The sequence below is a fragment of the Meriones unguiculatus genome, chromosome 12, assembly GCF_030254825.1.
Source record: "Meriones unguiculatus strain TT.TT164.6M chromosome 12, Bangor_MerUng_6.1, whole genome shotgun sequence".
NCBI lineage: Eukaryota > Metazoa > Chordata > Mammalia > Rodentia > Muridae > Meriones > Meriones unguiculatus.
In genome coordinates this window covers 91,737,363-91,753,741 of record NC_083360.1, presented here as the reverse complement: position 1 = coordinate 91,753,741, position 16,379 = coordinate 91,737,363, and the positions used below count along the sequence as shown (strand labels likewise).

Below are 16,379 nucleotides of genomic sequence, written 5' to 3'. Positions count from 1 at the left end.
AGCTTTATACAAAATTATTTGTTTTTATGTTCCACCATATATCATTTGACGTTTTTATTTAAAAATTAGAGTTAAGGGGCGAGAGAGATAGCTCAGTGGTTAAGAACACTGAATGCGCTTCCAGCATTCAGTTGAATTTCCAGCAACCACTTAGTGGCTCACAACCATCTATAATGGAATCTAATTCCCTCTTCTGGTGTGCATGAAAACAGAGTATTCATGTACATAAAACAAATAAATAAATCTTTAAAGATATGAAAAGTAGAGGTAAAAGCCACTAAAAATTATGCCATGGAGAAAGGCTAACCATATCAAAATTGGTGTGAAAATAAACCATTTATTTATGTTTTTAAAAGGAGAGCAGATGTGGTGGTACACACCTTTGGTCCTAGCACTTGGAAGGCAGATGCAGGTTAATCTCGGAGAGCTGGAGGCCAGCTCATCTACATACTAAAGTTTTAGGCTAAACAGGGCTAAACGGTAAGATCCTGTCTTGGAAAAAGATAGACAACTATTATGCTTACTGTTATTAAAAAGAACAAGTCTAAAAAGAAGAAAGTTACTAGCTTTGAAATGAGAAAATCGTCTACAATCACTCAGTTCTCACCATGAAAGATCACAATGAATATGCCAAATCACTGAAGTATTTTGTATCATTTTTGGTCAAATTCCTTTTAAGATTATTAATTCTATAAGAATTTTATATGGTGTATTTTGATCATAGTCACCCTCTTCTCTTTAAAACCCTACAAGTGCAATTTGTGCCACCATGTATTCCTGGATGTGTGGCCAGCCACTGGAGACGGGATTGGCCAGATTCTGTTAAGATTAATTTCTGCTCATATCTGAATGCTCACTGGGTTGCTTTTCCCTCTAACTAGGAGACAGGATTATGACCTATAGGTTCCCTGACCAGTGAGGATGGCACCATCAACTCTAAAACAAATGGAGTGCATCCAACAGCAGGAAGGTTTTACTTTCACAAAATAACCCCTACACTTGCTACCATTTATCACACCACTATGCTGTACTATGACAACATAAAATAGTTATACAGTTTTCTTTTGTTTGCACTTGAGAGTTCTATCAAAAAGGAAGTTTGGTAATTAGCTGCCTTATCATCAATCACTCAGCAGAGAGCAGAAACATTGCTCATTAATTTGGTAATGAGAATTCAAAGTAATAAACTGTGCTAAGAGCACTTAACACTATACCGAATTTTCTCCATATAAAATTTACAGCTGTATTTCTTTGCTGTAATTACAAAATGGGTGATGCAACAGAACAACTGATTCATTTAAGGAATCCCACAGATGAACGGTGGTTTTTGTCCAGCATTAACAGTATAGGATGTCAGCACGCAAGAAACTCCGTTCTCTTCCAAGTCTATGCACATGAATTTGGTTCAGGGTTACTCTTAAGAACTTAGCGCTGTTGAGCGCTGCTTTACTATTTCTCCTCTCTTCCTGGCAGCCACGTACAGCTCACACCCACCCACTCCAAGCCCTTAGGAACACATGTCCTCGGGAGCTCACTTAGATTTTAGAACGTTCCATGTAGAATGTGTTAAGGAACTTCTAGATGTCCTGGCTGGGGTAGCCTCATGGTAGTATCCTCCATGAAAAGAATGTGTGTGTGTGTGTGTGTGTGTATGTGGTGTGTGTGTGTGTGTGTGTTTAAACAGGAAATCAGACAACACATTATTTCTGTGAAGAGGCTGGAGACTATAAACAGACTCACATCAAGTCATTGGGTTAGGTTCTACCTCCAGAGAGTTTGCCAAAGACATCTGGATTTTCAGTGTATGGGATTTCAGAGTCTCAGGTAAAGGATTTCCTAACAGCTGGACATATTTTATGACCAAGATACTCCTTAATTTTTTAGCAAAGAAACATCTCAAAGTACTATTTTCAGTATTGAATGTACCTGACTCGGAGAACAATGAAAGAGCCATCCTTCATGCCCAGGGCCAACTGCGATCCATCCGGGCTGAAGGACACACTACGAACCGCTTCCTCCATGTTGCAGCGAGCAATCAAGGCGTGGTCGGCCAGGCTCCACAGCCTACGGACCAAGAACAGGGCAGGACACAGACCACACCAACCTCTGAGCCATCCCCCAGCCAGGGTAGGAAAGCCTGCTCTTCACACTGACAATAAAGAGCATGGCAACCTCATCCTTCAGCACGGCCTGTCAGAAAATCTGCGAGCGTGGTTTGTCTAACTTTGGGCCACTTTCATCATTAGAAAACCCAGCAAGAAATAGGAGGTGAAATTACATTTGCAAAGGTTTTGAGAACCACAGACTAGAAGATAGAAACACCACGTCAGACAGTGTCTCCTCTTGGGAAGTTAAAAATTGTCCTTTATCTAAGCCAATGACTGTTAACCGTATTTCAAGGGTAGGAACCGCTGGCGCTGTGTCATAGTGACAGTGACTATTGCAGTGATAAACACCACGACCAAAGACACCCAAGGGAGGAAAGGCTTTGTTCAGCCTACACCCACAGCACTGTTCACTGAAGGAAGGCAGGACAGGAACTCACACAGGGCAGGAATCTGGAGGCAGGAGCTGAGGCAGAGGCCACACAGGGTGCTGATTGCAGGCTTGCTCACATAGCCTTGCTCAGCCTGCTTTCTTATAGAACTCAGGACCACCATTCCAGGGATACCAACAGCCACCATGGGCTGGGTCCTCCCCATCAATCACTAGTTAAGAAAATGCTTTACAGCTGGATCTTAGGAAAGCATTTCCTCAATTGAGGTTCCCTCCTATTTTCAGATGACTAGCTTGTGTAGAGCTGACATAAAACTAGGTAGGGCATGCTGTTACTCTTAGTTTCACAGTAAACATTTATGAGCATTTTCAAGTAGTTGGTAGTTAAGCATATATAGACAGGAATACATATCACATTTTCTGACTTCCCCGGGGTATGAGATGTGGCATCTGAGCTAAGAGAATAAATGGTGTTTCTTGGACAGCTCTGGAATTTACTCATGGTTATCACTTGAAAGCCCCAGGCCTTTGATTGGAATGGCAATGTTTCATGGTGCTGGTAGCCAGAAAGCACAGCTTCTGGTGGAGAAACGTGGATCAGGAAGCAAGCACAGCTCACAGAGCTTTCGGTAAAATTATAGGATTCCTAGCTCTAGACACTTAAACCAGGTACTCCAAACTCAGTGAGCCCAAAGGAAGAATATATAATATGCAAATAAGTGCCTATTTATTAGTGTTAGTTGTAGAGTGGCAATGGATCTCTGTAAGGCATTTTCTGATGATGATGATGACATATGCATGAGCTGGTTCTCGTCTTCCACCACGTGAGTTCCAAGGACTGAACAGCTCATCAAGACTGGCAGCAGATGTCTTTACTGGCCAAGTTATCGAGCTGGTCCTGTGAAGGCTTTCTGAGGATAGTCTTCTTGTCACACACAATGAATGTCTGCTGGAAGGACCAGGAACTTGTAGTTGTAAAATGAGTCGAAGTCCCATATGGCAGTTTCCTTAAGTGAACCCAGACATCAGGAGTGAAGACCTGACAGGTTCCTCAGGAAGGTTCAGGACGGTATCTCAACAACTCATCCATTTTTTTTGGGTGTGACCCCGTGCTGTTTTTGGCCTTGTTCTGTTTTTAAGCGATGTCAGCTTACTTTAGCATGACGAAGACGCCACTACTCTTTGGTCAGATGTACTGTCTCCCTAAAGCTGCTAAGTTCATCTAAAGAAAGCACAGCTTCTACCCTCCTTACTTCAAAGCTCTGCAAAAACACACCCAGATGTTTAGCCAAATTAATTGTTGAGATGAGAATACTACAGATTCTGCCAGCCGGAGTTCCTCAGCCGTGCTGAAAACTGAGATTCGACTCTACAGATGTAAGAGTCAAGGACTCCCGTCAACTCTTTCCTTTGGATGGCTAAGAACTGGGCCGCAGATCTTTGTTTAACTTTGCACACTGTTTTTGGCTGCTTTGACTGTGCTCAGAGGAAAGTAAAAGAGTGGAAACAGAGCCAAGGGGGGAGTATGGCAAATAGACATTTATGTTGCTTCTGAAGACACTATAGCACTTTCCACAGTCTGAAATGAATGAGGTTTACACATTTGGAAACTAAAAAAACAGGATTGAACAGACTATGCTTTGAGAGCTATATGAACCCAGAGTAAATGGGGGAAAAAAGCAGTGATCTTTAGCATAATGAACAGGGTTCTATTTTAGCTTCTAAGACTCAGAAGTCATAATCAATCAATAGAAGAATTGGTCACTCTCAACCCTCCCTGTGACCTCTCTGCTGTTGAGTACTTTAAGCTGATTAGACACACTACAATCTGAAATGAGTGGAGCCAGCGTCAGAATCCTGGAGGCTTACTCAATTTGGTCCTTTTACCCAATATTGTGCTCCTAAAGAACAGATAGATGACCCATAGCAAGAACCATGCACATCATGACAAAATTACACACTGTCCTGGAAATTTGCCTTCTCCTCTGTTGGATGACAACATCTAAATTTCCATTTCAGAATTAAAAAAATAATAATTTGCTCATGTGCTGAAGACGAGTGTAAAATCAGAGCTGGCGGTCTTGTGAGGAGTGAGTGTCTAATTAAATCCTAACACGGTTGAGCATTCCCGTGAATGTCTTACCAGAGAGAAATGTGCCTGGTTCTTCTCCTAAACTAAAAAGACAACTGGAAGACAGCCTACGTGTTACACACACATTTTTCACTTCTGAAAAGATTTTTACGATTTAAGATGGAGCCAAAAAGGGGAACAGCAACATGCTAAGAAGCCAACTAGCAGCTGGCTAAATGCTCCAGCTTCCATTCGGGAGGTGTGTGTGCCCATGCTGCAGTTTATCCTTAAATCACAAACATGTTTGGGCAAAAGACATCCGTCATCCCAGGAAAGCTCATCAGGGTCTGGTGAGGCCTCACCTGACAGAGCGGTCGTCACTGCCTGTCACAGCCAAAGGCTTCTTGGGGTGCAAGGCCAGAGCCCAGAGTTCCCCCTCGCAGTGGCCCTGAAGGATGAGCATTGGCTTATCCCGCTCTCGCACCATCACCTCAAATATCTCACTGTCCTGGGTTCCTGCTAGAAGGCGGTCGGCTTTCCAGCACACGCTCCGGATGGAGAGGCCTGGCAGAAAGAAAAGAAGGCATTTCTTTACACCGTCCACGCGGAAGACCAAGGCGAGCGGCCTCCATCAAGCTGGCGTCTGACGCCACACATCTGTCTGGGGCCTGGGGGTGGAGAACGCATAGACTGATGCTTTTACAGGTCAGCTGTTCCCCTTTCACCGGTGACCTTGTTTGCCAAGTGTCTGACTCAGGAAACCGATGTGCTTTTACAGCTTATTTTAAGTACTACATTTTAAATAGTAGAAAAAACAGACTTTATGAAAACCTAACTCTCTGTGATCTCTGGCTTCTTTGGTCCACTCAATTCTTCACTGGGTTTGTTATCTATTGACTTATGCAGGGAATTGTCTCACAGCTGAGTTAGACATACACAAGCAACTCCATTTCCTAACTCTCCTGAAACAAGGCTACAGTACATTCCTTAACCCAAGCTGCCTTGGCATCTGTGGTGCACAGGGCACCAGCAACTATAGAAGCAGGATTCACGTTCCCTTATACCTGATGCCCAGGGGCAATTAAGTTTTTGTATTAAAAAAAATATGTATTGCCAAAGACAGAGTAGGCGGAATGCTGATGGTTGGGGGAGGTGCGCCTGTGTGAGGAGGGGATGTATAGGAGCTCTGTGCTTCCCACTTGGTTTTATGATGAACCCCAAACTGCTGTAAACCCAGCCCCTCAGTGGTGCCCATTTCTTCAGCAGCACTGCTGAGGGGGAACAATCACACACGTGTTCTCCAAGAATGGAGAGAGCCTCCGCATCGGCGAGCTGTGGGCTATCAGCACTCCCTGCTGCCTACTCTTTTTATTATTATTTTTAAAAATTCTTTATTAATTACACTTTATTCACTTTGTATCCCCCCTGCGGTTCCCTCCCTCCTCCCGTCCCAATCCCTCCCTTTCTCCATCCTCTGCATGCATACCCCTCCCCAAGTCTACTGGTAGGGGAGGGTTTCTTTTTCTTCCTTCTGATCTTAGTCTATCAGATCTCATCAGGAGTGGCTGCATTGTCTTCTTCTGTGTAATGCTGCTTCCCCCTCAGGGGGAGGTGAACAAATACAGGCCAATCAGTTCATGTCAGAGACAGTCCGTGTTCCTATTACAATGGAACCCACTTGGATACTGAACTGCCATGGGCTACATCTGTGCAGGGGTCTTAGGTTATCTCCATGCATGGTCCTTGGTTGGAGTATCAGTCTCAGGAAAGACCCCTGTGCTCAGATTTTTTGGTTCTGTTGCTCTCCTTGTGGAGTTCCTGTCCTCTCCAGATCTTACTGTTTCCCACTTCTTTCCTAAGATTCCCTGCACTCTGCCCAAAGGTTGCCCATAAGTCTCAGCATCTGCTTTGATAGTCTGCAGGGCAGAGCCTTTCAGAGGTCCTCTGTGTCAGGCTCCTGCTCAACCATGTTTGTAGCAGCCTTATTTGTAATAGCCAGAAGCTGGAAACAGCCCAGATGCTCCTCAGTGGAGGAATGGATACAGAAATGTATCTATTACATGGATACATTTATAATGTATCTACACAATGGAATATTACTCAGCAACAAAAAAACAAGGAAATCATGAAATTCGTAGGCAAATGGTGGGATCTGGAAAAGATCATCCTGAGTGAGCTATCCCAGAAGCAGAAAGACACACACGATATATACTCACTCATATAGACATATAATATAGGATCAACCTACTAAAATCTGTACACCTACAGAAACTAATCAAGAAGGAAGACTCTTGCTAAAATGCTCAATCCCTATCCAGAAAGGCAAAGAGGATGCTGCCTACTCTTATCTGTATGTAAGCTCATAGTTCGTATCAACCTTGTTATTTAATTGATAAGTGAAAAGTTAAAAGGATTTTTTTTTAAAAAATACTGCAAATACCATGCCAGATACATTTTTGTAGAGAATAAAATAAACTCCTGGTGTTCAATAATTTTTAATCTATTTTTTAAAACCTACAAAGAATGCTAAGACAGATGGTATAGCAGGAAAACATATTGGTGATTTAGGATTTCTGAAAATCTGTAATCCTTATCTGTGGTCTTCAAAGGGTTGAATGAGATACTTCACTAATTTGTTTTCTGGTCTTCCTTTCTTCTCTCCTCTCTTTCCCTCCTTCCTTCCTTCCTTCCTTCCTTCCTTCCTTCCTTCCTTCCTGTCTCTCTCTCCTTCCTTCCTACCTTCTTCTGGCACAGGGCTACCTGTATGTGACATAACTCACTTGACATTTGGTGTCTTGCTTGGTGCAGTGTGCAAACATTTATTTTTCCACCACCTCTACTTGATAACCTTGGAAAGGGGGAATGAAAAAGTTCAGAAAAGTACTAGGAAACCCACAGCTTTTATCTTTTTATTTTAAGCAGCTCAAGAAGGGCTGTGAGATGAGCAGCTGGGAATGCAGCAGCTGCGCAAGCAGCAGGCTCTGAGTGTGGTTCCCGCCACCCACTGTAGAAGCTGGGTACCATGGCCATGCCTACAAACTCAGCTCCGCAGAGCTGTGAGGTTCCCTAGGGCTTGCTGGGCAGCCAGCAGAGCAAAATCAATGCGCACTGGTTTAGTGAGAAACCCTGTACCAAAACAATGACTGAATGATTAAAAAGAACACTCAGTATAAACATCTGGCGCACACACTTGTACCCCCACGGAGTAGCAGCACGTACAGACATGCACACACGTGCAGTCACAGACACACACCAGCCCATGTCTCCCAATCTTTGTTTTTATAGACTTTCTTGAACAGAGGCTTCTAGTGAACTGACCGGCTTAGCAGGGAAACTTAGCGCTTAGCAAAAGCAAGGAGCCTAATTTGACAAGGCTGTGTCTAGGTGAACATGGTGAAAGAAGGGAGAAGGAAAAAAAAAGTCTGGGGAAGAGGAGGCAGAAGGGGAGGCAAGAGAGAAGAGGGAAGCCCACGCCTTGATCATTTATATCAAACAGTGAGCTGTGAACATTTCCTCTCAGAGATCAACTCGGGCTCTCTACATCTGTTTTTCAAATCAGACCCGCTTGCTCTGAGGGCCCTTATCGCCATCGGGTCATTTTCTTTTCCGAGATAACCATCTTAAATAAGAATTGCATCCCAAGGACACATCGGTGGAACAGTTGGCCTCAAGCCTCTTAGTCAGACCCGCAGGCTTCACTCTAAGCCTAATTGAGCCTCTGCCCATGAACTGCACAGAGCCTTGTGGCCTCTTCCAGGCTGTTCTGAGGGGTCCTGCAGAGTGCCACCTCCCTGGCAAGGCCAGCAGCACTTCCGGTCCATCAGGCTTTTCCAGGCCCTGACATAGCACAGAGACAGGACTCTAGTAGTCACACTGGGCTGGTCAAGGCAGGCAGCTGCTGTATCTGTGATTGATCTGCTTTGGCACTTGAGAAACAGGCTACTATCTGGAATAAGGTTAGAGAGCTGCTAGTAACAACATGACAAACAGGGAAGGCTGTTCTTGAGATGCTCTTCGTGCTTGAGATGCATGCTATCGGTATTTTTGACAGTGTGGTGAGGTGTCTACATTGGATTTCAGGCCCCCTATGCGCTATGCTGAGAAAGGCAGAACTCTGCCCCTCCCCAAGCCAAATTCTTAATTCGCCTTTGTTTTATATTCCTTCTAGAAAGTCAAGCCCAACATCTGCCCAAAGCTCTCTGCTACAATCCCAAGGCTAGCTCGAAGAGACGTGGCCCATCAATACTGACACATGCTTCCCTGTTAATGGGCAGTGCTTACTTTCCACTAGTTCATCCAACAGATGAATTTATACTCCAGCCCTCTTAGCTAGGGATACCACAAGCTACTTAACCTTTCACCCTGTAAGTGAAGACTATATCCGCACTCCCGCTCCGCAGCAGTGTGCGGCTTCAACAGCCGCTCAGGACCTAGAGCCTGACATCGGAGAAATTAACTGATCAATGGAAGTTATTATTCTAACTAGCAGGTATTTGTAGAGTCTTTTTTTTTTTTTTTAAAGTTCATGTCTCAATACAGTTTTCTGTGTGGATCAGAGTCTAGGCCGGTGGGAAACCACCCAGGAGCCCCAAGGATGCTGCCACCGGTTCCTCTCCTTGAGGGGCAGCTGCTCTTGCCTTTCAGCTGATGGTTTAAAAGTTATTCTGATGTTGCTAGCACTGCAAACTTTCAGATGGTAGAGTGGTGGCCTAGCACAGAGAAGGTTACCACTGGACTGAAATGGCCTTTCTCCTAGTTATTTGACTGCAGAAAGGCAAATTGGTAGCAGGGAGGGATGTGGTTCAGACCCTCTGTCTAAGGCCTGAAGATAGGGCAATGTTCCCAGCTCTGTCCACTCACCTGGACCTACCCAGACATTCCTTTCAGTGGGTGTGGAGCGGAGCAGCATGGCTAGGTCAGACACCAAGGCTGGAACACGCTGCCTCCCAAGCCCAGGGAGAGCGTTAGCCAGGTGACTGTAAATAAAGCTTCTTCAGCTGAGGTTGAAAACTCCACCCCGGTTCATCAGAAATGCCAAGAACTAGCGAGTCCCAGCAAAGAGCCCAAAAAGCTTTTGAAAAATTCAATGGGCAAGCACTGCAGGTGAGCAGTAAGGATTCCCACTGACAGCTATCAGCTCTGTGGACCATAATGGGCTCCAGATCAGCATCTGTGACCAAGGCACAGAAAGTTCACATTTACACTGGGCTGGGGATGGCTCAGCGGGCCAAAGTGCTTGCTGTGCAAGAGTACTCAGTTCTGTTTCCCAGCATCCACGTGGTCACGGAGGCACAGCTGTAATCCCCACATGGGAAGTGGAGGACAGAAGGACCCCAGGGCTCACTGACCAGCTGGTCTAGCTAACAGGTGACCCTCAGGTTCGGCGAGGAAACCTGGCTCAAGAATGAGGCAGAGGGTCACTGAACATGAAGAAACTGAGGGTTCAGCTGGGAACGTCACCCGTGTTGACCAGCATTCACGGTGCTGAAGGAGTGCATAAATGTCACCCCGCCACACAGCTGAGTCTGCCTGCAGGACATGCTGGTGCAGCAGCAGCACAGCACGGGAGTAACCAGCCGTACTTTGATTGTTCTTACCACGTCATGAGTTGGCACCATACGTGACACCGCTAACGTGGCTAGACGCCTGAGACCAGCTAGGTCACAGGCCTAGGGGAACCTAATGCTAAGTCTGTTAAAGGATCGGGGCAACAGAGCGCTTCCTGATGACATATTGCCATACCCACAGATCAGCACTTTACAGAGAAGCGTCCTCTTGCCGTCGGTGGCGATGAACTGGGCAACGGGCAGAAAGTGAGAGACTTTAGGACACTCAATCCCAAAGGGGATGCTCCCCTAAACTAAGACACAGGGCTCCCTGAGGCTCAGGCGTCCATGTGGAAGGGGCGGCGGACAGAGCCAGAGGTGGTGGCTGACTACAAGGAAACAGCATCTTCTAGACATAAAGGGACGGAGGCACATATGTGCAGTGTCACAGAGACTAACAGTGCGAACAGGACCTGCACAGGTACAAACCAGACAAGCTCAGCACTGAGGGAAGTAAGTAAGCAGGAAGTCCCATCCCTAAACCAGAAAGCTATTTGCAAGCAATACCTGCTGGAAGGGGTAAAATCATTGTCTCCAATGAAGTCTGTATCAACTGCACTGCAGGGCAGGGCCAATGCCCAGGAGTTGTTGGCTAACACAATCCAGACTTCATGTTTTTTTTGGGAGGTGGCGTGGGAGATTTTTATTTTGTTTTTTGTCTTACTGGTTTTTTTGTTTTGTTTTGTTTTTTAATTTTCATTTTGCTTTGATTTGGGGAAAAGAAAGTTGGAGAATGAACCTAGAGTTGGGCAGGTAGGATCTGAGAAGAGTTGGGGGAGATGAAAATAGTATCAAAATATATAAATATTAAAAAGTACCTAATGTCAAAAATTTAAATAATAATTTTAAAAATGAGGAGAGCAATGGGTGAAGATCTGTCCTCCATGCATGCATACACACACCTCTACGTGTGCTCACACATGCACATCCCATGTCTATACCACATATATGCATGTGTGTACACACATAGTTATGCGATTTGCCAAATCATACAGCAAGCAATAAAAATAGTAGGTAGATTAAAGCAGTTCCAAGCTTCCCATAAAAGGTATATTTCTCATCTCTGTCAGTGTACCCAGAACAGGGAAGAAAAGCCTCTGTGAGAGAGGGTGTGGTGGTTTGGTAGGAATGGCCCCAGAGACTCGCGTGTTTGAATGCTCGACCACGGGAATGGCATTCTTAGGAGCTGTGGCCTTGTTGGAGTGGGTGTGGTCTTCCTGGAGGAAGTGTGTCACTGTGGGGCAGACTCTGAGGTCCTATGTGCTCAAGCTATGCTCAGCGTGGCACACGGTCTCCTGCTGTCTGCGTATCAAGATATAGAGATCCTGCTCCAGCACTATGTCTGCCTGCGATCTGTCATACTTCCTGCCATGATGATAATGGACCAGGCCGCCAAAACTATAAGCCAGCTCCAATTAAATGTTTTCCTTTGTAAGAACTGCCATGGTCGTGGTGTCCCTGCGCAGCAGTAAAACCCAAACTAAGACACGGCGTGACTGCTGTCTCCTGGAAACCTGTATTGTATCCTTACTAAGGATACAATTCCAAGGACTGCCTAGGAGTAAACGAGGTAAAAGGTAGTAAAGAATGAGAATGAGATTTCATTTAGAAGGACTAGGGAGGGTTAGCATGGATTTGAATCTCATTTCAAAGAAGCAGATCACAACCAGATGGTGGTGCACACCTGCAGCCTCAGCACTCTGGAAGGCAGAGGCGGAACTCTGTGAGTTTGAGGCCAGCCTGGTCTACGAAGCAAGTCCAGGACAGCCAAGGCTACACAGAGAAACCCTGCTGCCACACTAACTCCAGAGTCTATGTGAGCATAAAAATGTGTTATATAAGCATAAAATTATGCTGCTAAGATGAGGAGACACGTTTCCTATGGGAATCCGCTCCCTGGAAGTCCCTGGATGTCCCCCTGGCCATCTATGCCAAAAAGATGTACTCTAAAAATCCTGCTTTTTCAGATGAAGGATTGAATGAGCCTTTTGATTTTTCTCTATGATTCCTGGTACAGCACAACTAACTATTCAAGGAAATATATTTTTGATAGATTATTAAAAGCTTTAGCAAGAATAGAGTAAAAGAAAAAAAAGTAATGAATTAGATTTAGTATCAGAAAGCATTATAAGAATAGGAAAAGAAATAATGGGCTCCTTCTTAGGAAAAAATAGCATAAGCAAGTACAGCAGGCTTGAGCATGCCTTCCTTTAGTGTCTTGTTTCTAAGGAAGGTTATAAATCTTTAACAAGACATATGGGATGACGGTCGACCAAGGTGTATTTAGACTTTAATGTAGAAAAAGACTTTGGCAGGTATTTGACGTGGCTCGGAGGACTGTTGCAGCTCCTGACTTTCCCCTTCACTAGTCAGTGATAATGAAACCACACTGCCCTGTGATGCAGCACCTGTGGCTCACAGGTAAAGAGGGGACTGATGTTCCCACTGCTGCCTCACCCTCAGGGTAATGGAGCCTTGAGATCTGAGGGCCACAGGTCCCTCCGAGCCAGAGCTTATAACGCAATGGCCGTGGGGACTACTGAGGCTCCTGCTAACGCCAGCCTGCATGGTTCCGGCCATTGTTTTACACCACCTACACTACTGTCAGGACCAAATAGACACACTGCAGGGCAAGTAGTGCTGCAGCTTCTGTCCCTGCCGCTTCCTGTTCAGCATCTGGGGGAGCACCGCTGACTGGACAGAGGGCAACAGCTTCAGATCCTTAACTACTGCTGCGTCCACCCCTGCCAGGAGCTTCGCTCTTAGCAGAGTTAGCATCAACTGTAAGAGAGGAGACCTCTAATGCCTGATTAAGGCCAGCACTCCAATGCAAGAAGTTACACAATGAGCTACGCACTCTCATTGCTGTGTGCACCACACCTGCCTGAGCTGCTACTGTCTCTATACCTATGTAGAAATGGTACTGCAGAAATGGTAGGTCACTGACTTTACTGTAAGCATGCTATAGGTAATAATAATTAATTATAGAAAAAAACCCACAAAGCTACAGACAGAGGACGCTATGGTGCCATCTAGAAATAAAACCAGCTGTTTATAGCAAGCCAGCATCCCAAGCTGGTGAATAAGATGACCACCCCCACAGGAGTAGCAAAGATAATCGATCTACTAGCCATGCAAATTTCAATATAGGAACATAAGAAATATGAAAAATAAGGTAATATGCCCCCAAAAGAACACAACCATCATTGCTAGAACCTAAAGAATTCAGCATGGACAAAATACACAGCAGAAAACTGGAGTGAGCTCTAAGAGAACACAGGCAGACAGATGAAATTAAGAAGACAACATAATGTCTTGATGAGAAATTCAGCAGGGAGAGTTTGAGAAGAAACTAGATGGAAATCTTGGGAAGAAAGAGCTCAGTAACAGAAATGAAAATGTAGTCAAAAGCTTGAAGAGTGTGCACAGGGGCAAGAAGATCGTGGAAGCCAGAAGTGGAGGGTGACTTCAGTTTTCGAGACACAGCAGGGCGGCTGCCCACGTGAACTCACAGAAACTGTGGCAGCGTGCACGAGAGCTGCCCATGTTCAAGCCAGATATAAGCCCAGCACGAAGAAGGATTGTGGTGGGCATGAAGTCCCACCCCTACTTGACTACTGACGTTTGATAGCTGCTAGGAAGGGGGACTCAGTTTTCTTTAGGGGTGTGACTTCTGGCAGAACTCCAGGGTGTCAAGTTGGGTGGGTAAGGAGCTTAATCTGGGAGGAATTGGGGGGATGAATAGGATTAAAACACATTGTATACAATTCTCAAAAAAAATATGTGATTTTTAAAAAGCCAAAATGGTAGGTTAGATCAAGCAAAGGAAGAATATGTGAGCTTGAGAACAAGTCCTTTGAAATATCAAGAAAGGGTAGGTGCACTTACCTAGCATTCACTGGGCCCTGGTACAATTTTAAGGGAGTATGGAGAGCACAGAGAGGGAGGAAGAGATGGCCATGATGACATCGGAGGAAGAGGAAAATGAGAAAAAATGATGTCTCTGCATTTCTGAATTTGCAAAGGGAGCAGAGGAAGCCCCGAGTGAATGGAGTCCTGAGAAAACTGCATAGTTGACAAGGGCACAGCCATTTTGAAGCCTTAGACCTTGAGACCATAGGCAAAGCCATTGCCCACGTGGCCTGGGCTCAAATGGCAACTCTTTCCTGTGGAGTCTGGGTGCTTGAGAGTGGGTGTTTATGGAGGATGGACCAGTGTGTGCAAAGACTAGCACCTGCACCTTCCTCCTCCCCTGTGTTTCTGGCCTGAGACTGCTGCCTTCCCCGTGCTGTGTGAAGCTCCCTGAGGCAGTCATAGCAGTAACAAAGTCCCACCAGATCCTGGCTTTTCTGTTTGTGTGTCTGTTGCCTTTCTTTCCCTTTTCAGGTTCCAGGACCCAAGCCTAGCCAAATACAGCACTAAGCAAGAAAGAAGAGCTAAGTAAAGTCATAAATGACAAAGTGGACATTTGTAATGTTGCTAGATAATTAAAGGTTCCCTTTGTTGTGTTCTTAGATTCTTCAACAAGAAGTTTAGAAACAGACTCATAAGGAAAGTTTGAGCATAATTTTATTAGAGAGCTAGCTACCAGCAGTTGCTGGTGGGGGAGATGAAAAGAGAGACAGAGTCATGCCTTTTGAATGAGGAAGAAAGAAGAAAGGTTAGTATTTTGGCCAGTGTGCAAAAGAAAAGAGAGAAGAATAAGAAAAAGTTATGCTTTTCTGAGTTGGAATCAGAAGAACATGGGCAACTTACCCCGTAGAGGCTCTGTATGTGACTACATGGAAGAAGGCTTTCTGAGAATAATTATATTGTCTCATTGAGGGTATAATTAGTCTTCCCATTTCCTTAGCATGACTTTGGGTGGGTGGACTCCTGGCCAGTGATTTATAGGTCCAGTGGCTTAACTCTTAAGGGGGAAAAAAAAAAACACTACAGCAGTATATAATGTTCTTTCTGGAGCAAACAATAATATATTTTTTCCAGCCAGGGCCAGAAGTATTCTATAGAGAGCTACCACAGCAAAGCATTTGCATGAAAACAAGCAGATAAATGAAACTAAAATGAGATCCCAGGGGGAAAAAGCTAGCATAGTAAACTGATTGTCAATTGTATGACTGTATGGAGAAATGATAATCTCGTCAATAAATGGTCTTGGAAAATTTAATATTCAGTTTGTTCACAGACTTGATCACTACTATTTCTCACTCTAAAACAAAAATCAATTCATAATGGATCAAAGACCTAAATGTAAGACCCGAATCTACAAAAGAAAAGAAAACTCACAAGTGGGATTAGACAAAATTAAAACAGCCTGTACGGCAAAGGAAACATCGGCGGAGCAAAGAGACAACCAACGAGAATGAGAGAAAGTCTTTGCCAGCTATTATTTATCTGATGGACTGCTAATCTCTAGAATACATATGGAAATAAAAAAAGCAAAGAAACCTCAAGTAATCTAATTTTAAAATGAGCAAATGATCTGAACAGATACTTTTCAAAATAATGCAATGGCTAACAAATGCATAAAAATGCTCAATATAACTAGATACTAGAGAAATGCAAATTGAAACTATGGTAATATGCCAATTTAGGACAGCTATTACAGGAAGTAAATAGCAAATGCTCATGAGAAAAGGGAAGAGTTACTCACTGTTGTCAGCAATGCAGATTAGCAAAGCCACTGTGGATAACATTGAGGAGGAACTTTAAAAACTGAAATTAGATCTACCGTATGATCTAGCCATCTTATTTCTAGGTTATTCGAAGGACATGAAATCAACATACCAAAGAAATAGAGGCTACCTGCGTTTACGGCAGCACTATTTACACTTACTAACATACAGAATTGGCCAGAGTCTGACAGAAGCTGGGGAGAGAGGAGGAGAACGGTGCCCTCCCGGGGACCCGGAGAACAGGATGTGCTGGTTACATTTCTCTGGTAAGCAGAGGCTCTCAGATTTGAGAGCTGGTCTTCGGCTTCCCCACTGCTGCACTTGGATCCACATGGTTCTTCAGTGCAGGCACTGTCCTGGCCAGTATAACACATTCGGTAGCATCCCGGACCTCCGCCCACAGCTTCCCATAAAGCTTGTGGTGTTTCCACAATCAAAAATGTCTCTAGGCAATACCAAATACCTTCTAGAAAATGAAATCAGTCCGATTTGAAAAATGCTAGGGCATCTGGTCCCTAGGGTATTCTGAGG

General features: G+C 44.6%; 1 protein-coding gene across 3 annotated transcripts in view; it reads right to left on the bottom strand.

Moving 5' to 3' along the window:
* Eml6 (EMAP like 6) overlaps positions 1 to 16,379 on the bottom strand; it is a 225,456-nt gene that overhangs the window by 89,437 nt on the left and 119,640 nt on the right. For all 3 annotated transcript variants that reach the window (XM_060365115.1, XM_060365114.1, XM_060365113.1), the window contains exons 8-9: positions 4,930 to 5,131; positions 1,927 to 2,064 (exon numbers count right to left, since the gene is read on the bottom strand). In XM_060365115.1, coding sequence (XP_060221098.1) covers positions 1,927 to 2,064; positions 4,930 to 5,131 — 340 coding nt within the window. The remainder of the gene's footprint in view (positions 1 to 1,926; positions 2,065 to 4,929; positions 5,132 to 16,379) is intronic.